Below are 25,356 nucleotides of genomic sequence, written 5' to 3'. Positions count from 1 at the left end.
GCATGGGATGGTCCAGGGGGTGCAGCTGCCCCCCCCCCCGCCCCGAGCCCTGCACCTTCCCCACTCACCTACCCTCTGGAGCCCCATTCTGCCCCAATGGCCCTTCTCCCCTTTGCACCCTCGACCCCGTCAGCCCCCCACCCTCTCTTGCACCCACACCCCGTGGCACACCTCTCCCGCATCCCTGTGCATGCAGCCCCCAGCATTTCCCCAAGAACATGTATACGTGTTCCTCCCGACCCCATCATTTCTCAGCCTCCCCCCTCTGCCTTGGAGGGGCTGGGGGAGGCAGGCAGGAGGCAGCCGTCCCCTCTCCATCCCCTCCATACCTTGCTGAGAAAAGGAAACCAGCCGCGAGGACAGCCCCCACTCGCAGGAGCAGGCAGCGGTGGGAGGGAAGGCTTCGCAGCCGTCCCGTTGTTCCGCTTGCAGATGTAGGGCAGTGCTGTCAGGCACTTCTGGTCCCCCCAGTCCTCTGCGGGGAGGGATAGGCCCCACATGACCCCCCAGCCGCAATGGGGTAGGGGTGTCTCTGCTCAGCCTGTGGCCCCCAGTCCCTCCAGAGCCCCAGTACAGCCAGATCCGGCCCCTCACCTCTGCTGGCCGTCATGTACACACACTTCTTGTCCTTGTTGATGGGCCGGGGCTTGCCTGGCGCCCAGGAGACGAAGTTGAGGAGGGACCCATCGGACCACCTGGGAAAGGCACCGGCGGGAGCACGAGGCCAAGCGGTGACTTGGCAAATATAACCACAGTTGCATGCCCTAACTGGGAGCATGTCCCACCACTGCCCTCTCTTGGGTGAGGAACCTCCATCACAGCACCCCAGGATGAGATCCCAGAGATGCAGGTGCTGAGCCACAGTGCTCTGAGAGCCGGGGATGGTGGCATGGGGACGTGCAGGAATGCAGTGGCTCGGTCACCAACTTACTTGAACCTCCCGTCGCTCTCGTAGGTGTGCAGCCCAATCCACCAGTGCTGCTCCTGGCCCCTGGAGAACTGCACGCCCAGAGAGGACACATCAGTGCCCTGCAAGGACCAGGTGTCTTTGGGGACAACCACGGCCATGGGGACCGGGCAGCCCCCCTGCAGCTTGCACCATGGCAAAAAGCATCACTTTGCTGAGTCCCAAACCCGCACCCAGGCACTGGGACCTGCCACCACCGCACAAGACCCTTTGTGACCCCAGCAGAGCCTGGCTGTCCTCAAATAACGTCCCTCCAGCAAACGATGAAAGAAGCCAGGGAGGAAGCAGCCCAGGGAGGCAGCGGAGCCTGTTGGTGCCCAAGGAAGTCCCTATCCCCCTGGTACCTTCTTCAGGTTCTGGCCCAGGAAACGCAGCTCAGCCTCACTGTGCACTGACGCCAGCTCCGCGTGGAACCAGCTGCAGATGCGCTGTGCCTGCACCCATGTCGAGTGGTGCTCGAAGAACTTGTACTCGGCCTCCTGGTACTTCATCCACTCTTTGCTGCCTGCAGGCAGGGACCGGTGTCACGCCGTGGCTGTGCCACCCCCTGCCGCAGCCACCAGCGCCCGCCACCCTGTCCCTCGGTCCCCGACAGGTTGGGCTGCTTTGCTTTTGCTCCTCTCCTGCAGCTGAGGGGCTTGATCCTGCCCAGTCCCTGCAGGCATTCCCTGCAGCCATGTTGCACAGCAAGGGGCAGCAGGATGCCTGGGCTCCCCTCTCTCCTACAACCCTACACAGGATCCGTCCTCCTCCGGATAATGCTGCAAGGATGCCCCACACAGACCACACCTCACTCACGCATGCGATGGGGTGGCAGACACCCGGGGAGGACAGTCTATACTGGACAGACACAGGGCCGTGGCCAACGTACCTTGGGTCGTGATCTCTGGCTCCTTCACGTCAGCACCTGGTGAAGGGGCAAGGAGAGGCTGTCAGCGAGATGCCCTCCCAAATTCCCCCGGGGATGGACAGCACCTCTCCTACCTCCTGAATTAGAACTCATCCTCCCATAAAAGTGCAACCTTTGGAAGGGAGGTGACAGAGGGTCCCCCTGCACCAGCTCCACCGTCCCACAGCCCATCCTCTGCCAGGTTATTCAAAGCTGAAGGGTTTGGGGGCCTCTTCACTAGGCACCTTTGGGCAGTTTGCAGATCCAGTCCAGCTGGGCTTCGCACTGCATTGGCATCCACTGCAGGGAGGCCAGGTCCAGCACCGCGCAGGTCCGGATATCATCATCATCATAGTTACTGCGGTCAAAGTTGTGGTAGAAAAACTGGGGGGTTGAGAGAGATAGGTGGTGTTGGGCGTTTCCACCAGCGCTGGATTTGCCCCCCGTGCACCCCAAATGCCAACTGGAGTCATCTTGCCGAAAACTCCCTGGACTCACCCCCAGCCCGTCGCTCCACCTCCAGCTCCTGTCCCCTGCAGGGTCCCGCCGGTTCAGGCCGATCCAGAACCAGTGCTGCTCGTGGAGCTCCGGCTCAGACTCCCTGCGGGGAGCCAGGGGGAAGGGTGAGAACACAACCCCCCCCAAACGAGAGGTTTTTTATATTAATATTTATATAGAAATATATAATCTGGCCTTTTTTTGTTTGTTTTCAAAGCCCGCTGTCTCCACAACACCCAAAGGCAGGAGCTTGAATAACAGGCACAACAGCTCAGGCCTGAAGGAGTTTTAAACCCAAGCTCTGTCCCCAGATTACACTGAATTTCCTGCACTTCTCCCACATCCCCTCTTCAGTGTAGCCAGACCAACTGATGCACCTTCTGCACAGAAGTTCGTGCTCAGAGAGCCACATCCATGCCCCGTCCACCCATCCACATGTGCCAGAGCACAGGGAGGGCTGTGGGCTCATGCCAAGCACACTTGGGCAGCAGGAGATGCACTGGCACAGCCAGCCTCTCACCCGAAAATCTTGTTGAGGGTGTTGGCAACAAAGTGCTCCTCCTCATAACTGCCCAGGCTGAGCAGCTGGGCCCCCAGCTCCCGGCAAAACTCCTGTGCTGCGATCCATGTCTTCTTCTCTTGCAGTTTTTCAAAGTTGAACACCTAGGGAGGGAGGAACCAGCAGCAGAGGGTGCTCAGCACCAGGAGAGGAGCAGAGCATCATCCCCACCCCACAGGCAGCAGCATCCTGGGGCACGCTGCCACCACCCAGCCCAAACCAGGCTCATGGGGTCGGGGCTGCCCTTTGCAAACACCAAACCATGCTCCTTCACCCCTCCACACCAGTGAGGAGGCACATGCACCCTCACAACGGCCAGGGCAAACCCCCTCCAGCACCCCTTTTACCTTGTAGCAGTGACGGAGCTTGGAGTCGGAACTCCATCCTGGGGGGCAGGTGGCGGCGAGGCTGGGTGTGGGGTAGGGACTGGGCAGCTCAGGGTTGACTGGCGTGCCCAAGTTCTGCCGGCAGATGTACTTGGCCTTGAAGGTGCTGCAGTTCTTCACTTCCCACAGCCCCATGGAGCTGCCGGTGGCCAGAGCCACGCAGCCGCCCTTGTTGTAACCTGGAGTGCTCACGGGAGCAGGGAGGATGCCAGCCTTAGGGTCAGACCGTGCCCGGCAACAGAGCCAGCACCCACCCTGCATGGAGGGGACATTCTCATTGCACCCGCAGCTGCCCCCTTACCGGGCTGGTCACGGTTCCAGTGGGTGTACATGACCTCATCACCACTCAGCCAGCGGAAAGCGCCCGTCTCATTGATGTCTTGCAGTGCTGTCCAAAAATACTCCCCGTCCCAGCCATAGATGAGGCTGCTGACGTAGGCCTGCTCGAACCTGGAGAGGTGGCAAGAGCAGGCGATGCTGCGAGCTGAGATGCCAAGCAACCTGCGATGCGCCAGCCCTTGTGTGCAAAGCCCAACTGTTGGGTCACACCCTTCCATGGGGGGCTCGTTTTGGGGCAAATCCACCACCACCGGCGTGGTACTGACCTGTTGGTGATGGTGACCAGCGTGGAGCCGTAGTCGGAGCACATCTTGCGGGCATCGCTGTAGGGGACACGGTCCTCGCCCAGCCAGAAGCAGGAGGGGCTGTGCCACTTCCAGCCCTGGGGACGGGTGACAGGGGATGTCCGCCACCGCTCACCCCAGCCCTCCCCAGAAGGATGGGAGCAAACCCGGGGGGCGAGAGCAATGTCCCACATCCCCTGCCACCACCTCCACCTTCCGCTGGGAGGTCTCCTGCCCCTGGCCGCCCTGGCTTGACCCTGTTCAGCTTTGAGCTCTAACAAGCCCCTGGCCACAGGGGACATGGCTGCAAGGAAAACAAACACCCAGGCAGCTTCAAAGCCAGGGAAACGGCTCTCCCTGCCAACGTCCAGCCCCGGCCGGGGCGCAGGGAGGGGAACACAATCCTCCTCTATACGCCGCGGGGCTGAATCCAGAGCAAGTCCCACTGCAGCGTGCTTTAATCCCCCACCTTGTTGATGTTGGAGCCTCTCCGGGGCTGGAGACACAATAGTGCCTGTTTTCTGACAGAGCAGGGAGTGGGGCGGCCCCGGGGCTGGCAGCGGCAGTGCAGGGAGGGACATGGGGGCTCATCTGCGAGAAGGGGACATGCACGTGATGGAAGAGCAAGCCAGGGTGGGAAGGGTGAAAGGGGCTCAGCCATGGAGGCAAGTGGCCCCAGGCTCAGGGACCCTCCTGGCACGGTGGGAAGCATCACCGGGGTTTTACTCCTGGGTCCCCGGGCATTGGAAGGACAGTGGTGGACATGTGCCATCTGCAGCATCATCAGCACAGTGGGGACGGAAGCAGGAGTGCAGCTTTGGGAGACCAAGAGGAAAATGGCCCCAAATCCCATTTTTTTTTTTCCCCAAGTTCCTGCAGCCTTTCCCCAAAGTTAGCAAACCCAGGTATGGACCCACCGGCTGGTTCCTGTCAGAAACAGCATGAATGCCCCTGAGCAGCCAGGAAAGGGGCCCAGCATGGGACAGTGCAGGTCCCCAATGTCCCCAGAGGGGTCTGGATGGCCCCAGAGGGGTCTCCAACGAGCCCTGGGCCTCAGCATCACTAAAACCACACGGGTGCTCTCCCACACACCGAGTGCCACAGCAAGCTCCTGTGATCCAAAAAGGGGCCAGGATGGGACCATCAACCCCAACTGCTGCCTCCGGCTCCTGATCCTGGCATGCCCCCGCATCACTCTCCGGCTCCGCCTTCCCCATTGCCCAAACCTTCATCTCCCATCGCTTCCGTTAAGGCTGTTCCAAACATAAAGGGGTTTTGGAAAGGGGGAGAAAAAGCAACAAAGCCACCAAGAAAAACCAGCAGAGTGGCCGGAGAGGACCAGGACCAATCCTCTAAGCAAGATGCTGCCTCCTTTCCATCAACCTCTGCATCTGGGTGGGAAATGGCCCCGTTGAGGATAAGGAGGGGGAGGAAGGATGGGAAAAGGTCTTTCCTTCATTCACTTATCTCTCCCCGTTTGTTTCCCAGCAGGTGCATCTCTGCTGGGCACCCAAGGCCAGGGTAAGACTGTAGCTGCAGAGACAGCAGGGAGTTAAATCTGCATGGGGACATCCTGTTAGTCCTCAGGACTGCTGCGGGGACAAGCAGACGGGTGGCGGTGGCACATCACCACCAAGCACCTCGTCCCCAGCATCCACCAACACTGGGGCTCCTCCAGCTCCAGCTGGCAGCCCCCCGAATCTGGCCCAGCGTGCCAGCTAACCCAGCTGCCATGCTCACGCCAAGCTCACGCAGAGCCAAGCCACTGCTGTGGTTTGTCTCTGCTGCAACCTGGGAGGAGCCGCCTGTGCAGCCCAGCAGCACCTCTGGGAGCTGGCCCGGAGGGTCTGCTTGCTAGTCCAAGCACGAGCATGCACTGGCTTGCTCTGAAATGCTGGGAGACGTTCAAGAGCGGCAGCAATGCCAGGCTCGCTGCTTGAAGACTTTGCAAAGAGGCACAAAAGCAACTTCCCAGCAAGCGTGGGAACAGGGCAGCCTCAGCCCTGCTTGACAGCTGGGGAAACTGAGGCAGAGCATGGACTGGGTAAGAACCCGCTGGTTTGGTGGCTGTGTCCCCAAAACGCCTGTATCCTGCCCAGAGAACACAGCCTGCCATCGTGGGGCCTGGCAGCTGCCTCTCTGTATCCTGCCCAGAGAACACAGCCTGCCATCGTGGGGCTGGCAGCTGCCTCTGTCCCGCTGGCCTCCCGCACAGAGGAGCTCTGCTGCTGGGTTTTGGCACGGAGAGAGGCAAGGGGAAAAAAAAAAAAAAAAAAAAAAGAACGTCCCTGCTGGCAACCAAGCCAGCCCAAGGGGGAGGATCTTGGACGCTGGAGACATGCGTTTTGTCCCAATTTCTTCCCACAGCCTCATGCAACCACAGAAGTGAGGGGCTCAACAGCCCTGGAATGCTCTGTTGTGCCAGCAGCCCCTGGGCACAGACATGCAGCTCTGGGTGCTACTCATCAGGGCTCCCCAAAATGGTTTTGGGGAGAGGTCCCCTGCGACCCCAAAGCCCTGAGCATCAGGCAGAGCCATGGAGCAGCTAGAGCCACCTCCCGCCCCAGATCTCTCTCACCTTTCGGCACCCATGGTCATCCTCCTCCTTCTCCTGGCTCACTCGACCGGGCTTTTTGCAGATGGATGGCAGGGTCTGGTTGCATGGGCTGTCGTTCCACCTCCCTTCCTGCAAAGGGTGGAAAAGAGCAGGATTGAGCCCAGCCAACAACCCCGGGAACTCCCCAGCCCATCCAGCCCTACACTGGGTCCACAGACCTTCCTTCCCTATATCAAATCCCCAAGGATGCTGTGCTGGATCCTTCCCATCCCAACAGCCAGGATGAGACGTGTTCAACCCCAGCTGGAGATGCCTCCCGAGGTATCCCTTCCCTGGCCATGAGGATACTGCAGTGCTCTCTGCAGAGGTACAGGATGAACCCTCCTGCCCCGGGCTCTCACCGGTCCCCAGATGGTCACACAGTCTTCCAGGCTGTCACGGAAGTTGTTGGGCTCGAAGGGGTGCCAGTAGGTGAACCTCACGGGCGTCCCATCTGACCACTCGAAGTTCATCTGTAGCTTGAGGTCATTTAGGCCAATCCAGAGCTCCTCCACATCTGCCGAGACAGGAGGGTCAGGGGGTGAAATTCCCTCTCCCTGGCTGAAACCTTGCAGAAACCCCTGCCTATGACATGAGCCCCTGTGATGGGACAGTGCCTCTGCAAAGCACCTGACAAAACCCTGCCACAGGGCTCAGCCCCTAACCCCAGCGGTGCCAGCAGGCAGGAGAGGGCAGGGCAGGGGAGGGGAGCTCCTGCCTGCAAGGACAGACCTGCAGAAGGGAAAACACAGGGACATTTGCCAGCAGTTTTCAGAGAGGTGCTGGCAGCAGCAGAATGGTAAAAGTCTGGACCCACAGGCTCAGGTCCAGTGAGCTAAAGGTTTTCAACCATTCCCTCCCATCCCATCCCAGTCTGCTCCAGGCCTGGGGGCGCCGGCACATCCCCCTCCTTCCTCCACCCTCCTATGGCTCCTGCCTCCCTCAGCATTAACTCCCTTCAGCTCCCAGCCCCTCCCTGGTCCCCGCTGAAGTCTGGGTACCCTGACGTCCCCACAGCGGGTTTCGCTGCCAGGCTCTTTCTCTGCAGAGCACGGTCAGGCTGCGGGCTTGAGGGAGTGCATAATTTGGCCGGAGGGGCTGCACTCATATGGGAACAGCAAAACCCAAGCTGAGGGTGACCCTAATGAGAGGTGGCACAAGCGGGATCCAGAGGATGGTGGCATAGGTGCTCCGCCATACAACTGCGTGATTGCTTGGGCTGAAAGTTCCCAAGTACCACCCCAGCTCCGACACATCCTGATGTGGAAAACTTCAAGTCAATTACACCTGGGTGAAGCCAGAACCGGAAAAAAAACCTGGGACGCCCTAGGCAGGAGTTCCCCCTTCATTTGACCTGCTGTGGGGGACACTCACGTCCTGGGCAGATTTAGCAGTAAGAGGTCCAGCCTCCTCCAGCAAGCCCAGCAGGACTTTTTTTCCCATCTTTTTCTACATTAACAAACTGGGACTGGTGCCATTCCCAGCTGCAGCTGCATATTTTCTTCCTTGGCACTGCAGGCTCCCAGGAACAGCTTTTACATTTGCTGGATGGAGGATGTGCCCGGGGCATGGGCTCCTCCAACCTGGGGTCTCCACTCCCTTCACAGCCACAAATTAATTCAACTTTGCAGCCTCCATCACAAAGAAGCAACCCTTCTGTCAACCCCAAAATGGGACAGGAAGGGTGCTGCTGACACAGCAGGCTCCCCCTTACCTTGCTTGATCTGCTTGGTGACGAACTCCAGCTCAGAGAGGGTGTGGATGCTGACCAGGTCCCCCCCGCTCCGCAGGCAGGTTTTCTTCGCCTCCTGCCAGCTCTTCTTCTCTCCCACCAGTCGGTAGCAGTTGGACTGGAAGGGCTGCCAGCTGGGCTCGCAGTCCACCCTCACCTCCGACCACGAGTCTGCCAGGACAAGAAGCAGCCTGAGGGCTCCTGTCCTGCTCTCCAACCCTCTCCTTGGCAGGGAGGGGACCATGGAGAAGGGACCACAGTCTCACAGGCTGCTCAGGAGACCAAGCCAAAGCAACAGTGGGAAAGCTACGGCCAAAATGTAACACACAATGGCAAGGTGTGGGCAATAGTGCCTTTAGAGCTCAAAACAAAATCCCCTTTGTTTGCAGAGGAGCGATGGCAGAGCAGAGCAGAGAGCACCCCATCCCCTGGGGACCACAGGGGACCTCCCGCTGCTCTTGATTCCTCCCCTACCACCCAACCTGTAACTGCACCGAGTGCTTCTCAGGGCATGCTCCTCAGGGAGGACTTTTTCCAAATCTAGGCAACCCTGGGGAGCTCAACCACTGCTCTGCACATCCAGGGCACCAGCAAGCTGGGGACACCATGGGCATCTCCATGGACTGCTCTGGCACTTGGACAGCATCCCTGACTGGGATGGGACGGGAGCACACCTGGCTGGGATACGGGGCTACCCATTCCTGGTGCAACTCATTCCCCCGCTCACCTGTCAAGAAGGGGTCAGTGGTGGCGTTGGGCTTCTTCTTGCAGACGTAGGGGAGGGCAATGCCGCAGTCGCGGTTCTGCCAGCCCCCGGATGACTCGGTGCGGATCACCCCACAGTTCTCCTCGCTGGGGTTGTCGGGCTGGTCTGGAAAGCAGGGTGGGTGGGGGGGTGGACATGCTGCTGAGGAGCTGGTGGGGCCAGGGCAGAGCTGCCAATGCTGCCCACGCAGGCAGGGCACTGCACGATGGCTAGCACTGGCAAGGTGCAGCTCTCCTTGCTCCAACACCAGTAAAGACCTATTTATTTTGTTATTTTGCACGATGAAGACATGACCTCACATGCCCTGGATTATTTACTGTGCCTCGATGCACAAGGACCTGGAGCATCACTATTTTACCTACAAATGTTGGATGGCAGTTGCGGGGGACACAGTACCAGACCTCAACTGTTCCCGCCTGTCCCCACACCTCCTCCTGGGGTATCACTGTCCCCATGAGTGCCTCTGGGTGACAGCACCAGGCATGGCCAAAGCAGCCCTCTCAACAGGTCCTTCTGCCCCCTGAGCATCCCAGGGTTAGAGATGGGCGTCTGCAGTTGGGGACCACTCTGCAGTTGCACTCCAGCACCGAGCTGGGATGCAACAACCCACCAAACAAGGGTGCTCAACCCAGGTTATCCACAGGGCTGCTGAGGGTTTGCAGAGGATCAGTTTCCCCTCCGGCACCCTGGGTCTCCCCCTCCAGCTCCATGGATGTCCCAGGCTGCTCTGCAGCCCCACGGGGGTCTCCATGCCCAGGCAGCAAGAAGACACCCCACGGCAGCCCAGGCCACCTCCCCTGCCATGGTGCCATCTCCAGTGGTCACAGACTGTTCCTCCCCCCCCCCCCCCCCCCATCACCATCATAACCCCCCTCCAGCTCACCACTCTCCCAGTTGAGGTACTTGAGGGGTGAGTTGTCCGACCACTGCCAGCCTCCATTGATGTCCAGGTCATTGAGCCCAATCCAGAGTGTGGAGCTGTACCCTGTCAGCAGCCCTGGGACCAATGCAGCCAGAGGGGCAGGATCAGTTCCCCCAGCCCCAGCTCAACCCACAGCCTGTCACCATCCCCAAACCAACCACATGGGACAGGGAGAGCAACCTGGCACCGGCAATGGCCATGGTACCACCGGCTCTGCCCTGGGTGAGGAGGACGGGTGCACAGCCAGGCTGCCATTGTCTCACCGTTGATATAAGTCTGCTCGTGGATCTCGGTGATGCTGAGCAGGTTGGCCCCTTGCTGCTCACAGCTATTCCAGGCCTCCCGCCACGAAAGCGTTGACTGGAAGTTGAACTGGTAGCAGCTATTGGTGAGGTGGTCCTTGTCCCAGAAGGTCTCACAGTCGTTACCTGCAGGGATGAGAACGGTGTGCACCTGATGCAGCCCCATCCATGGCTCCAAAAACCCCCCAATAACCCTCAAAAGCCAGATAACAAGGAGTCAGTGGGGTTGCTCTGGCACCGCAGGCTGCTCGTGGGAGGAGGGATGAGCCAGGAGGGAAGGGGAGAGGCAGGAAAGCCCCCAGGAGGGATGAACATGGGGTTTCTGCTTTTCCCTGTGGGACACGTCCCCCCCACTTACTCTTTATGGGGCAGAAGCCCCATTGCTCATCCTTGCCATAGTCCTGGGTGGTGGCACACCAGAGATGTCCATCCTCCCGCCCTGTGCTGGTGCACTCATGAAACCACTGGTTGTCATACTTGAAGGGGATGGTGCATGGCTTCCCATGTGAGTTGCCCTGGATGGTGTAAATCTCTGTGGGGAAAGAAGAACCATTGTTTGAGGCTATGTCTACAGCGGGCTGGAGGGAGGTTTGGGGTGAGGGGTGCAGGTTGGCTCAATGCAGGGGTGCCTGTTCCCTGGGGCTGATCCCCATTGCCCCAGTCCTGCCTCGTTTTGCAGCCCCAGCGAGCTGGGACCAAGCTTCCCAGGCAGGACCTGACTGCTGCAGCACTGTGGCCTCAGTTCCCGTTTTGGGGCTGGTTTGGGTTACAGGATAAAACTAATAAAACAAGGCTTTACCTGAGTACGGCACAGAGCACAGATCCTCCTCAGTGCCGTACGTCCTCCACTGCGAGCCATGTGCCTGGTCCCCTCTGTCCAGGGAGGAATTGCCCGGGCGGGCTCCAAGATGCTGTGAGAGCTGCTCCCCGAGGCCACGGCAGCTCCAGCGCATGTTGACGGACTCACGGTCGCACTCGTAGGTGGCCAAGGGGTGCAGCCCCACCGTGGCATTGGCTCCATGCCACGACACCCCCAGGCACTGCATGGCCCCCACGTTGAAGAGGCGATTTCGTGAGACCCATTTCCACTGATGGGCTGGGGCGCTGGTGTTGCAGCCCTTGGCGAGTCTCACCAGCGAGTCCTTCGTCTCCAGGCAGCCCTGTGCACCCGTATTGTAGATGAGGAAGACTTTGGAGTCTGGAGAAAAAACAGGGGGAAAGGGTTAAAGCACCACTGGGGATTCGGCATTGTGCCACACATCGTCCTTAGCCCTGCCAGAGCACCCTGGCCCCCCTTCCATGCACAGCAAGTTACGGGGTGCATCCCTGTGCACAGCACCCAGCATGCCAGGGACCACCGCTTCCCTGCAGAAATAACCCCAAGGTTTGCTCCAATGCCCATTCTCAGGGTGATGGGCTCCGGGCAGGGTGACATGGATGGGTGTTTGCACCAAGTGTGGCATCCCCGCAAAGCACCAGCAAGCAGCTTTCAGGCATCAGAGCCAGCGCAAAGAGCTCGCCCACTCCAACAGCATCATCAGACCTGTTCAAAATTGAGTTCCTATCAGCAGCACCTGGCCTCAGCATTCTGAGGCATCACAACAAGCCCCACGCCGGCACCGGAGGAGCCCATGCCAACGGCTTCGGCACTGACATCTGCTCTGGGTGGAGAAAAAAATAGCAGGGAAATAGAGAGCACATCCATCATTTTTAGGTGTATTTGGGGATCTGTTAAAAAAAAACTGCAGAGCAAACAAGAACTTCAGGAGAAGGTCTCCCATCGCATGAACAGGGCATGATGGAAAACGTCTGCATGCAGCCACGGCTCCCACAGGCATGGCCCCAGCCCCAGCAAATATGAAACATCACATTGGGACCCTCTGAAATCCCAGCCCAGGCATTGCGAGGCAGTAGCAGAGCTAGGGGAATCGCTGTCAGCAGATAAAGCGCTCATGCAGCTGCAGAGGGGAGAAAGGCTGATCTCAACCCTGGCTCAATGCATGTCCCATGGTCCTGCCCACTGTGACAGCCCAACCCTGCATCTCCATGGCAATTCCCCGACCCCCAGCATCACCAAGGGCCACCCCAGCACATTAGTCCATCTCAAAACCTGTATAAACCAGTAAACCCAGGACATTATACTGGGACACATTGCTCCAGCTGGCATGTAATTTTTAAAAGATACTTTATTTCTCCAATGCACGTTTCTAAGCTAAAAAGCTACCCCCAGGCTCCGCGCAGCTGCTTCTTGCCCCAGCAAAAAGCTGCCCAAAGCAGCGCATCAAGATGACTTTTGTTGGGTTTTTTTTGTTTTAAAAGTGACCCATTTTTCTTCCACCACAAGCATTCACCAGAAGTCAAAACTAACTCACAGGCCCTGCTATATTTAGGTTTGGTTTGCTTTGGTTTTTTGCCACTGTATGAATTTTTTGGGGCTGAAAAGGTTTTCATTTCCTGTTCCCCCGCAACCTCACCCTGCCCCAGCTATGTTGTTACAGGCAGCTCCAGCACATTCGAGCAACAAACATCTTGGCTCAGTGAACCTTCCTGACTTGTCTCTGAAAGGAAAAAAGAAATGGAGGAAGAAAGACACCCCCATTTCACTTCAGAGCTTCAGCATTGACCCAGCTCCAGGAAAGACATGATGTAAAAGGCCCGTTCCCCAGCTGAGATGACATCAGTGATGACCTCAAATAAACAAGTGAAGCCTGTTCACATGGCAATCTCTGAGGAGCAGACTCTGCACGTGCAACAGAAAAAGGCAACAACTGGAAGAAGAAACATTTAATTTCTCAGAAAATATTTTTCAAATCATGGCAAGTGAGAAAAGCAAAAATTCAGATGGGGCCGATTTTGGCTGGCTGAAGTTCAGGTCCCTTAAACTGGTGCTGGCTTGATCCTGACCTGGACATCAGGAGACCAGCTCATCCCGCCAGCAAACAGCCATCTCACCATGCCAGCATCACCCATGGCATCACCCAGCCATCACTCTCCCGTTCCTGCATGCAGTGAGGGGTGGTGTAACCTACCACCAGCACCAGGGATGGGGTCTTTAAGCACTTTAAGCACTTCTGCGGTGATGCAGCATCAGTGCCACAACCCGCTGGACCCAAGCACCAGCACTCGGGCAGGATGAGGCCTCCCTGGGTCACAGGCTGCGCCGCAAGGAGGTAAACACCAGCACTTTGATACTAGGAATAGAAAAAGCACTGCCGCAGCCATTAGCAGCAGGGGTCAGCAACGGGACACCCTTCTCTGCTTATCTGCTAACCCGGCTTTGTAAAAAAATTAATAGCACATTGGAAAAGTCCTGGAGCCAGCCCCAGGAGTCAGTGTCAGGGTGCTCAGTGCCACATCAGGGCCGTGCAGCACCATGCTCGATGCAGCCATGCAGCAGCACAGTGCTCAGAGGAAACTGTCCAGACTGGAGGGGGCAGCCCCAGGGCCGGAAAAGCAAAAAATATCATTTTACTCTAAAAAGAGAAAAGCTGGAGGTAGGAAATTATAGGCTAAGGATTTTGGGCTGCCCCCACACCCCACAGGCAGCTCAGCCCACAGCTCCTTTGCTCGAAGCAGGCAGCAGAGGGCACCAAATGTATCCCCCCTGGTCCCTGCTGAGTCCTGGAGGAATGGGAAAGCTTTAGCACCAGCTCAGCCCTTGCACCTCCCCAGTGCTTCTCCCCTGGCAAAAAATGCAATGCACCGATGATGGGGAGCCGCTGCCAGCAAGGCTGGAGCCAGAGGGGACAACCAGCACGAGCTCAACACATATCAACAAAGGCACATGCTGTGCTTCACCCAAAATACGCTATTCTTTCACTTATTTATAGGAAATTTGGGGCTGACTTGACCCCCGTTGGTGTCCATGGCACTGGCAGCTGCGCTTGGACAGGCCCCCTGATGCACTGAAAGGAGATTTCAACCTCCTTGACCCCAGCCCCCTGGCACAGCTGAGCCCAATGGGCTTCGATGCCTGCGGAGGAAACAGCTCCCCAGGGAACAGCCAGTCTTTTTTTCAGTGGTGCTGCTTGCTTCTGCCAAATCTGGGCTCTTCCCAACCATCTCCCAGCTGCCACTTGTGGAGAAACCTCTGAAACATGGCAGCAGGGGCCATGACACAGAGCACCAGCCTGGCTGCGGCTGGCTCCAGCTCCACCAACAATGCTCAGCACTGAAACCAAGCACCTGAGTGAACTCCCCCTGCTCCCACCCGGCTGCTGATGAATGGGATGGATGAGGAGTTGCACAGGTTGGGGCAAGTTTGTATCAATGAATCCCTTTGCCCAACCTGGTATCCCACAGAGCAAATCCAGCCCTCACAGGAGGCAGCTCCAGAGAAGCATCCCAGCAGGACTGGAAATGTCCCCATCCCTTCCAGGGCCCCCTCTCCTGCACTGCCCTCTGCAGCCATGGCACAGCTATGTGCAACTCCTTTCAGAGATGCTTCCTGAGTGTTTGGACCCACCTGTGGGCCTGAAACCCCACCGGCAGTGCTTCCCAAACACCCTCCAACTATGGAAACCCAACCACGGCAAACACCGGCAGATCCTTCCCAAAGAGGAGCTGTCGCAGGATGAAGAGTACTGGAAAATGCAACTGCTGGATGCTCTGCCTGGAATTACCAAAATTAAACCAGGATCTGATAAGCACTGGGGTAGGCACCCTGCACACCCCATGCCTGTCCCTCCTGCATCTTACATCCTTCGAGCAAGGCCAGCTCAGAGCAGCTCTGCTCCACTGTGTCCCACTCCTCCTCCTCTGTGGAGGAACTGTGAAAGCAAAGCGAAAACTCACGCTTTCAGCAGGATGCTGTCTTGTCCCAGCCACGCAGGCACCTGGATGCTGGCTTACTGGTATGAGCGTGGAAACCAGCTGGTGGTACGAGGCAGCATAATGGTGGGGACAGCAGGGAGCTGGGGTCTGCAAGTGAGACACTGGCTCTGCCCACAGAAATGCTCTCGTCTCTCACGTGGGAAATACCAGAATGCTCGCGCTCCGGCACACTGGGAGAAATCTGTCTTGGCACCAGCGGCTGAAGGCTGCAGAGATAGAGAAGCTGTGACCCTTTGGGGCAGTCCTCAAAGGAGTTTTACACCCCATCCCTGGCCCCAGATTCTCTTTTTTTTTAATTAAAAAAAAGTAAGTTTTTAGCCAGCAGAAAAGTCTGAATTGAAGGGAACTCAGCTCAATCCTTCCCACAATGGCTTTACCACCCCACAGCAAATAAGGAAAGCACTGCAACGTACAATTTTGGAGAACATGGGTAGGACCAGATGAGAGAGGCAACAGAGGATGGGGAGGCTCCAGGGGACAGAGTTGGCCATCGGTGCCGGTAGACGTAGAAAGCACAACAGCACAACACAGAGGGGCATTCTCAGCACCACCCTGCCCCGAGCACATCCCAGCCCAGCCACCCACACCAGGACACCTAAAGCACCTCTGCTCCATTGCATTTGTCACCCTCCCATCACCAGCAACAAATGCAGGGAGCAAATTTAAGAGAGGACTGAAGCTACAGCTGGACCCCGGTCCCAGTTATCCTGGGCTGGAGCAGCTCCAGGGCTCTGGCCACAATTTCATCCAACTGCAGCCAAAAGCAAACGCTGGCCCCAGCATGCCAGTGCCACTCTGGCTCTGAGCCCGTGTCCCCTGCCACCCTCTTGGCTCCTCTGCAAGGGTCATCGCGGCACCCATTTGATGGCAGAGCCCTTCATGCAGCTCTGGGGCTGCACTGGGGCTCAGCCCTGTCCTGCAACCGCCCTGGTGAAGGTGCTCCCTGCCAAGTGCTCTCGCTCAGGATTGCCCTTTATTTCGTGTGTCCCAAAAAACCTGGCTCCGAGCCCCTCGTGCAGGGGGCTGAGCATGCACAGAGCAACGAGGACAATTCCCTCCTCAAAGGTTTCTGCACCTCAGACACAGCCACAGATGTGGTCTGCTCTAAACCACCCAGCAAAGGCAGCATATCCTCAAAGCACAGCATGGTGCCCCAGCCATGGCAGCAAACTGCACTCCATCAGAGCTCTGAGACCCAGGAACTCCTCAGGGGCTGCAGACCCCTGTGCGAGGAAAGAAAGCCTACTAATAAACACTTTCATTTGGACTTGTGAGGCCATGCTAAAGTTTTACCCATAACATCCTGCAGCAAGAAACCCACCCTTCATCCACATGCTGCATGAAGAAATCTTTCAGCCTGAACCTCCTGGTTTCATGTGCTCTCACCCACTGGAAAACAGGGCATAGCAGTCCCAAGCCACCTGCTCCAAACCGCCAGCTTTTCAGCCCATTATTGCTGCCCAAGGGTGAGCAGCGGCTCTGAAACCCACACCACTCCGAAACCCATGCCGCACCAATGGAAGAAAAGCTGCGGGAAGTGGCAGCTCATTCACAATAAACAAGGTTGGGATGTACCAAGCCTGGGGGGAAGATCAGCAACAGAGAAGCAAAACCCCCTGGAATAAAAAGAACAGAAAAAGAACCAAAAAAAGTGTTGCTCATTGAATACAGGAGGGTCTCACCTTACAGAGCAAGCCTCTGCCAGGCTCAGCTTGCACAGCACTGCAGGAGGGGAGGGAACTGCCAGGACAGGGAGAGACCCAGCCCAAAAATTCACCTTCTGGTGATGTTTGGGAGTGCAGAACCGCAGGGCTGCACCCCAGCACTGCACCCAGCTGGCTCCACTGATGGATGCTGCAGGGGCACAGAAAAGCCCCCAGCTCCATCTTGAATTCCATATTATTGGATTAAATATTCCTCTGAAGCAAAACGCCCTTTCTGGAAAGAAGCTCCCAGCAAAGCCCAGCATTACCACTGCTGGCATCTGCACCCCCAGCAGTCAGTCCAGGCATGGTTGATGCCATCCCCAAGGCCTCAGCATGGAGAAGAGCAAAAGCATGGCCATTGCCATAAAAAGCAGCAAATTTTGGCCTGAGGAAGCAGCCTGTGTGTCCCTCCGAGGCCTGGGAAAGGGAAGCAGTGATAAGAAAAGTAGCAGCTGTACCCATGGGTGCTCCCACCAGCAGAGCTGGAGCACCCCTGTTGCCATTGACCACAGGGTACAAGAGCAGCCCCAGCCCACAGGGAGGACACCACTGATCTACCTTGCCCCCAGGCCACTTTTGGGCATCGATAAACTCTATGCAACCCCTTAAAAAGGAACTTCAGATTTAAAAAAGTAATAAAAGGGAAGGAAATGCAGACAGTATCAGCAGCCTCAGGGCACGCTGTAAGCTTCTGGCTCAGAATGGGGCACTGGTGTTGCTCCCTGTCTGCTCAAGAATGGATGGCACACACCTCTGATGCCCCTAAATTAGAAGTTTGCACCAAAACAGCAATGCTGCCCAACGTTCCGCAGGCTCGTCCTGGCCCAGCACATCCCCCGGGGTCAGCTGGGGCCAGACTCAGCCAGAAGCAGCTCTGTGTGCTCCAAGCCAAGCTCCAGAATAAAAGAGGGTGATTGTTGTTTTGTTTTTTAAAAATAAACCTCAGGGAATAAGGAGCAGATCTCTTGTTACAGTGAAAAAAGCAAAGCTTCTGATTGTGGGTGTGAAGTACCAGGACCTGCACTTGGAGCCGAGAAACTCCTCTTGGCTCGCCCAGCAGCGTGGAAAGAAACCGCTGTTTATATGGTGGGAGCTACACGAGATGAGCTCCTTACTTGGCCGCGACCATGAAGGCTACCTACCACCCTGCTTACTCTCTGCTGCCTTGCAAAGATTTTGGATGGGGTCCACATACCACCTTTCAGCCTCTTTGCAGACATTAGTAAGTCCATTCTCCCCACACCCTGCTCGGGATGCAGAGAAATAAATGTTTTCCATGGGGGATGCTTGCCTGTGGGCAGCTCAAGTGACTCCCCCACAGCCGTGGCAGGGGACAAGGGAGCCAGGAGCCCCCCCACCCGCCCTCCTGTATGCAGCAAAGGGTGGAAGGAGGTAAATTTTCCCCAAATTTTCCCCAGACTCTCTCCAGGCTCCAGCCCTGCAGTGGCTGCACACATCCAGAGGTGGAAATCCCAGGTTTGCCAACTCCCTGGGAATGCAGGGAGAGGAAGGCAGCGCCATCCAACAGGCTCCAGCCAGGGATGGAGGAGCGTGATGGACCCACTGAGAGCACAGTGGGAAGTGGCAAAGGACAGGGGTCCCCCAGCTGCCGCCGGCCAGACGATTCCCCCCAGGATGCAATGGCTGGGCTCCCTGTGAATGTCCTGTCCCACGTACGTCTTCTCACCCAGCCATAAAATCCTGGCAGTGACGGCCACGGCCCTGGGGACCGCTCTGGCCCCGGCTCAACTGACCACCCCCAATTTGCTCATCCTGAAGCATCGCCCACCAGCACCATAGATCCCCTTGGCCAGCAAATTCATGGCCACCACCAGGGGCATGATGTGACATGCAGGACAGCCCCAAGACATGTCGCCATAGACACGGTTCCAGCAGAGTTGGCTGAAAACTACCAAATTTTTCAACACTACTAAAGAAACTCCCCAAAAAAAGAAGTAAAAAAAAAAGAAGATCCAGAGATTTTTCCTCCCTTGTTTCTCCAGCACCGTTCCTGATATTAACACCCTGAGCGGCACCATCAGTGGCCCAGGACCTGGGATGCCCCTTTTTCACCAAGACCAAGCACATCTACGCAGCAAGGATCAGACCCCTGGTGTCTTACAGCTTCTTCTTCTTTTTTTTTTTTTTTTTTTAATTAAAATGATGTTTAACATGAAGCTTTTCTCCCCGGGTGTTCTTTGCTTGCCTTGTGCCCAGCACTCAAGGGCAAGACCAGGGTAAATGGGGCTGTTCCCTACAGAGCCCCAAGTCACAGTGTCTGGATTCAGGCAGAGGAAAAGGCTCGGTCTCCCTATTCCTGGCCTCAGCACCATCCTGGAAACACAACGTTTTACACCGAAAATCCCATTTACGTCCCTGTTGCAACAGCATGAGGTACAGCACAGGACTGAGCTCTTGCCAGGATGGGGATGAAGGGAGCATCATGCTTGAAAAACACCCTGTGTCCCCTGCCAAACAGCCAAACCTTCGCTCCGGGGCTAAAGAATACTCCCAAGAATTTGCAAGTCAATCCACTAATCATTTTCTAATCCTTAATTAACTAAAGATGGGTCCTTTAAGAAAAAGAGCATCGGTGTGGGTCTCTTCTGGGCTCCAAGCAATCTTAAGAATGAGAAAAATGTCGATGCTCTGCAGTCTCGCTACAGTTCAAATTAATTAAAATCCTGCTCCTCAGCCATACGTGAAGAACAAAATTTTACAGATTGCTTAAAAAAAACACCTTTGAGGAAGTCACTGGGGCGGGATGGGCTGCAAGGGCGACCGCCACACACGCTCCCACTCCCACCCGAGAACCAATTGCACGTGATGCAGCCAAGCAGGGTGCAATGCACCCGGCGAGCAGCACCAGGACCTCAGGCAGAGCTGCCGACACAGTTAACAGCCCTTTGCTACCCTTCTCTGAGCACCCACCAAGGTACTGGAGCCAGAGACTCCTGCTACAGATTCATCAGCCAGAAAAGATGATTAGCAGACTGCTATTATACCACCTCAGCAGCCATTTGCTTTGATTTCAGGGCAAACAGTTTCCCTGGAGAATATTTAAGGAAGAGGGAAGGCAGGAGCGTGCCTCTGCCCCACAGGGAAAGGTGCAAAATCCAGCCAGAAATAAAGCCAAAGAGAGAAACCTGCAACGTGGCTTCCACCATCACTGGGACCTCACGCCTGAAAACGCCTTCTCACGTGCCAGCAAAGTGTCCTGGGGCAGCACCTTCATGTGGGAAGCACCTTCATGTGCACCACTCTGGGTGGCTTTGGGAGAAGGGGACAGTTTTGCACCAAAGGCTAAATCTCTTGCTTTTCATTCTTGCGCAAGCAGCCATCCCTCTCCCCACCGCCTTGTCCCTGTACCGCCTGGCTGGCTGCTGAGGCTGCAAGCGTGCCAGGGCGGCGAGGTCCCTGGCCATCCCCTGTGCCCTGCCAGGCACAGAGGCACTGTGCTTTTAGCAGCAAAGCCTACACCTCCATTCCCCTTTCCTGCTCCCAAATAATCCAAAGACGATCGAGTTATAATTTCTTGGAGGTGCATTTGCTGTGCAACAAGCTATTTCCATTGCAAAGAGGAAAACAGGGAGGGAGCTTCATGCAAAGGCTGTTCTGTTTGTTTTACAGGCTGTAAATTCTTCCTTGGGTCCCTTTCGCCCCCTCCTCTCGCCACAAAGCCGATACAGCAGCTGCGCTTGGTCCCGCACAGGGCACTGAACGGGCAGAGAAGCTGATCCAAAGCACAGGCAGGGCCACATCCCCGCACCAACACAGGGACCTCACCCCGCCTGCAGCCACAGTGAGATGGGAGCTGCTGCCTCAGTTTCCCCAAGACAGGCCCGTGGGTGCTCAAGTAAAGCTGCAGAGATGGGGCAGCCAGTGGTGATATCCCACTGAGGAGCCACAAACCTCCTGCCAAAAGCCCTGCTCCAGCTTCCCAGCTGTCCCGGAGGTGAGGATTTGGCACGAACCCCTCAAGGAAGCGTCGGACCCCAGGGAAAGCAATGCTGTCTGCTGTGCCAGCCCTCAAGGCCCCCACCGAGAGCATCCTTGCAAAGAGCACTTGCTCAAGGGATGCTTGGGACTAACCCATCCTGATCCCAAAATCCCAGCGAGGATCCTTTCTGAGCTGCAAAGCCAGCCTGGTGCTGGGGGACCTCGGATGTGGCACCTCCTTCGGTGCCATCCCCTGCCCCCTTTGTGAGCCAGGTCTGAGCCAGGGGCAATGCAGGGGAGAGCAGCGGAAAATTGGGGATAGGGTGGGGGGGAAGAGTTGAGGGTGTTTGCACCCACTCGCCAGTGGGATGCTCAGTGGGAGCAGCACAGCACCACGGGCTAGAGGCAGCTCAAAGCCACCTTGTTCCTCACTCTGAGCTGGTGTGGGGTCGGCTGCCACTGCGCTCCCGCCTCACCACCACGAACTGTCAGGACAGAGGTGCCTCTGTCCTCGGGCAGGCAAGGGGGACTCGCCAGACCTGGATCCCACTGACATTTTTCAGGGCAAAACAGCCAGAATCAGTCCTTGAAGGTAGCTAAGCCCTGCTGAAATCAAGTAACCCCCTTAAAACCCGCAAAAGGAGGAATTCACATCCCTCAAGGAAATTATGGGGAGGTTTAACAGGAATTCAGCTGCGGAATGTTGGGGGTTCAGCTGAGATGTCTCCAAGCAGCAGCAAACCCTGGCACCATTCTCCTGTATGGGGGGTCTCCTTCGCCATCACCTCCTCCCTTCTCCATCTTCTAGACAAGCAGTTTCTCCCAGCCATGCATCTCCTCTCCTGGGCTGGATCCCTCGCCTGGCACAGGACGGTCTCCCAACGGTATCACACGACAAAGTGACGGTATCACACCACAAAGTGACGGCAACCCTGGCTCTGCCCCTTGTGATGCTCAGCCCCTGGCGGCTGCTGGGCTGGGGGGTAGAGGGGAAAGTGGGGGACAAGGCGGAAGGAAGGGAACAGTGCCCTCCCATGCTGCTGTTTCCAAATCTGCTTTGGATTTGCCAAACGTACTCTAATAAAATAGGCCAAGGGTTTACAGTTGTTATTGTTCAGGCAAAAGCAGCCAATTTAGCTTTTTTTTTTGTTTTGTTAAGTTTTCTCAATAGGGCCAAATTAATCCAAGGAAGCAACAAAAGCAGTTCCTTGCTTCTGTGCTAGACTATCCTGGGGTAAAAAGTGTCTCAAATGGCGATTCCAGGGGCCGTCCCGAGGAGCCTCAGGCATCTGGCACATGGTGTCTTCAGAAGGTTTAAAAAAAAAAAAAACAACAACCCGTTGACTTTATTGTGAGAAGTTACGGGAAAAAAAAAAAAAAGGAAGTCTGCAAAGAGCCACTCGGGCCCCGATCCCGTGGGGCACTCTTCTATAGGATTAACCCGTCGGGGTGTGGGGGGGCGGGATGGGAGAGGGAGGAAACCTCCAACAAAACACTTCGGCCTCTTCCCGACCTCCCCCTCCGCAAACTGCCCTCCCCGGGGAGACAAAAGGCCGGAGCGGGACTGCGGGGCGCTGCGGGCCGGCGGCCGCCCCCGGCCCCCCGCCGCCCCCGCCGGAGCCGCCCTGGGCCCCCCCCGCAGCCGCGGAAGCGTTTCCGCTGGGCTAGCCAGCCGCTGCGTGGCCGCACGGCGCGGGGAGGTAAACTAAAAATAAATAAAAGCGAGCGAAAACGCGGCGGAACGGGGAGAAAACACAACACGGCGGAACGAACCCCGGCCGAAGGAAGATGAAGTAAAACAAACCACGATAAAAGCAAATAAAACATCCCAGGAGGAAATAAACTGGAGCGATGCGAACCGCGCCAGAGCGGAGCGGCCCGACCCCCTCGCCGCCGCCGGGGTCCCGCCGCCGCCCCCCTCCGCGGGCAGTGCCCCGCGGAGCCGCGCTGGGGGTGCCGAGCCCGTCATGGGGGGGCTCCCCCACCTCCCGCCGCGCTGGTTTCATCCCCCCCCCCCAATAAGAATTAAAACGCGGAAAACAGGGGGGGTTGGAGGAAGGGGGGGGGGGGTCCGGCAGGAGGAGGGAGGCGCGGTCCCACCTGGGTGCGCAGCGCCGAGCACCAGCTGGAGGCCGAGGAGGCAGCAAAGGGGGCCGCGGAGGGGCCGCGGTCCCGTCGAGCCGCGCCCCATGCCCGGCGCTGCCCCGCTCCGCTCTGCTCGGGGCCTCGCTACTCCCTCGGCGGGGCCGAGGGACGGCGGAGAGGCGGGCGGGCGCGGAGGGAGACGGAGGAGGAGGAGGAGAAGGAGGGACACCGAAAAGAGAGAGGGAGGGGAGAAGGGAGGAAAAAAAAGGTTAAAAAAATAAATTAAAAAAAAAAAAACCTAAGAGTGTGCGCCGGCCTCAGACACTGCGTCAGCGGGAGCCGCGCTGCCCTCGCCGGTGGGCCCAGCCCAAAAACGCGGCGGGGGGAGCGGGGAGGCGGGGGCTGGGGCCGGCCGGGGGCTCCGCCGAGGGAGCGGCCGCGACCCGGGCGCGGCGAGGGCTCCCCGTCCCGCTGCAGACCGCCGGGGCTCGGCGGCGCTGGTGGGGAGCGGTGGGGTTTGGGAGTGAAGCAGGGGGATGGCAGGACCGGTGCACAGCCTGGCCACTGTGGGCCTGTAAACCCCCGGGGAGGGCTGGCTCCCCCCGCACAGGGGCCAGGCAGCATTCCCCTGAGCCCCAGGCAGCTCCGATGCCCCTGGATCGAGGCCGAGGGTGCGTGGGAGATGGCCATGATGCTGCCAGTCCCACGTCGGGTCTCGCTGCATTGCGAGCGAGTGCCTTCCCCTGCCCGGGACCTCAGCGTGGGAGTCCAGGTCCGCTGGCGAGAGGAGCCAAGGGCTGCTGCGAGCTGCTGCCGTGCATTTTGGGTTGCACTTCTAGGTGTTTGAGGGGGTTATTTCATCTCAAGTACATTATTGCTGAGCCAGCCCAGCTGAATCGTCCTTCATCCACCCCTGTGGCATAGAGCTGGGCAGCTCCTGTCTCACTTGTGGATGGGGGATGCTGAGGTTGGACACAGCTCATTGCACCTTCCACTTGCACTGCCCAGGGAGCAGCCTCGTCCCTCCAGCCGTGGCGGGTGCAGAGCTCTGGCTTCCCAGTACTCTGCTGAGGAGCATGGGGTGAAGAGCACCACATGATATCCAATGTGGATATATCCCAAATCCAAGATCTGAATATAACAGACTTTTAAAAACTTTTAAATATTTTTTAAACTTTTTTTTTTCACCTCCCCTCTACACAGGGCTGCCCAGCCCCCCAAAAGCCACGCAAAGAAGGCAGTGTACATGGAAAACACTGGAAATGAGCATTTTCCCAGCTTTATACGGCCATTGGGCTGTGTGTTTCCATGCAAGGAGGCCCACTGCCACAGGAGGCACATGGGCACTGCGGATTCTTGCTCAGGGGGGTTTTCTTTGGTGCCTAAAAGCCATTCACACCTTAAAAACCACCAGCACCAAAACAGCACAGCTGCTCACCTCCTCTCAGAAGTCTGGCTGGAGGTAACAGGTTAGATGAGGCACCTGGAGGGGATTCAGCATCACAATTTGCATGAACCAAATAAAAGCCCCAAATCCCTGAAACCTGAGAGGAAAAAAATCCCCATTGGGCAGCCAGGCACTGCTCAGGCAGTGGCTCAGCTGGGCATTACACTGCCCAGCTGCTGGAGAGCCGGTTCTCCTCCATTTCTGGAGTGATCAAGAAAGCTTTAAGTGAGGTGGGAACACTCATGGCATGGTGCAAAGATTTGGTTGCACTGGTGTGGAAAGGGTGATCCTGTGGTGCCCATCCCATGGGAGCAACCCCAAGGATGTGGGAGCCTCACCTCCTCCTCAAGCTCTCCAAGGATTTGGCCAGTGCAGGGCGAGGCACATCAGACCTTGACACACAGACACTGCCATGCAAAATTCAGGCAAGAGAATGCTTTTAATCAGGCCACGAGGATGGCGGCGCTCCCTCAAGCAGGGAGCAGGATCTGGCCCCAAGACAGCATGACGCGGCGGGACATGTGTAAGCCAGCCACGTGTTGTTTGGCCATTCTTGCAAAAATAAATGAATCTGTTGTTTCCCAGCAAGGCAGGAAGGACCTGCAGACAAGTGCCAGGATGGGCTTTGGGGATGCAAACCCTCTAGGGGGGGCCCAATTAAGCACATCAGCATCTGGGCTGTTGGATTTTTTTAAGACAGGGATTATTTTTTAATTGAGGCAGTGCTGGGAGAACAGCCTCGTTCGCCCTCCATGGCTGGATGCACGCCAGGGGCTGCCCATGGGAAGTGAGCATGACAGCCCGGAGGAGAGGAGGGAATTGCCTAGATCCTCGCTCCCATCCCTAAACCTTGGAGACCACTCCTGCGGGATGCCACCCACCGAGGTGCCAGCGGCTGGACGTGATGGAGCCATGAAGTCCCACGAGTGGGACCCTCCATCCATCCCAGAGACAAACCTGACATCCCTTTCCCAGGAGGCAAATCCCGTTCAAAGGAGGGGATGTGGCAGAGCTGAAAGGCTTCGCATCCCATGGAGCATCGCCACCTCCTGGGCTGGTTCATCCCATGTCTTGGAGGCTCCTATGCTGCCTGTGATTAGAAGATA

General features: G+C 57.3%; 1 protein-coding gene across 2 annotated transcripts in view; it reads right to left on the bottom strand.

Moving 5' to 3' along the window:
- The window catches only part of MRC2 (mannose receptor C-type 2), a 28,489-nt gene extending 5,330 nt beyond the window's left edge, over positions 1-23,159 (bottom strand). The window contains exons 1-20 of one of the 2 annotated variants that reach the window (XM_087770120.1): positions 23,102-23,159; positions 11,040-11,438; positions 10,599-10,772; positions 10,202-10,366; positions 9,900-10,013; positions 8,978-9,121; positions 8,233-8,421; positions 6,881-7,035; positions 6,501-6,608; positions 3,905-4,020; positions 3,601-3,749; positions 3,261-3,478; positions 2,875-3,017; positions 2,355-2,457; positions 2,102-2,240; positions 1,839-1,874; positions 1,312-1,472; positions 932-999; positions 595-695; positions 330-475 (exon numbers count right to left, since the gene is read on the bottom strand). In XM_087770120.1, coding sequence (XP_087626246.1) covers positions 330-475; positions 595-695; positions 932-999; positions 1,312-1,472; positions 1,839-1,874; positions 2,102-2,240; positions 2,355-2,457; positions 2,875-3,017; positions 3,261-3,478; positions 3,601-3,749; positions 3,905-4,020; positions 6,501-6,608; positions 6,881-7,035; positions 8,233-8,421; positions 8,978-9,121; positions 9,900-10,013; positions 10,202-10,366; positions 10,599-10,772; positions 11,040-11,286 — 2,676 coding nt within the window. In that variant the 5' untranslated portion in view covers positions 11,287-11,438; positions 23,102-23,159. Of the gene's footprint in view, positions 1-329; positions 476-594; positions 696-931; positions 1,000-1,311; positions 1,473-1,838; positions 1,875-2,101; positions 2,241-2,354; positions 2,458-2,874; positions 3,018-3,260; positions 3,479-3,600; positions 3,750-3,904; positions 4,021-6,500; positions 6,609-6,880; positions 7,036-8,232; positions 8,422-8,977; positions 9,122-9,899; positions 10,014-10,201; positions 10,367-10,598; positions 10,773-11,039; positions 11,439-22,818; positions 23,031-23,101 lie in introns of those variants that run through there. The other variant, XM_087770119.1, reaches the window with a different exon arrangement.
- Positions 23,160-25,356: the final 2,197 nt, after the last annotated feature.

Source organism: Nipponia nippon, unplaced genomic scaffold (assembly GCF_047370975.1).
Source record: "Nipponia nippon isolate SJK-2023a ecotype South Korea unplaced genomic scaffold, ASM4737097v1 scaffold_32, whole genome shotgun sequence".
Classification (NCBI taxonomy): domain Eukaryota; kingdom Metazoa; phylum Chordata; class Aves; order Pelecaniformes; family Threskiornithidae; genus Nipponia; species Nipponia nippon.
The sequence above is the reverse complement of the archived record's forward strand: the minus strand, read 5'-3'. Positions and strand labels throughout refer to the sequence as shown.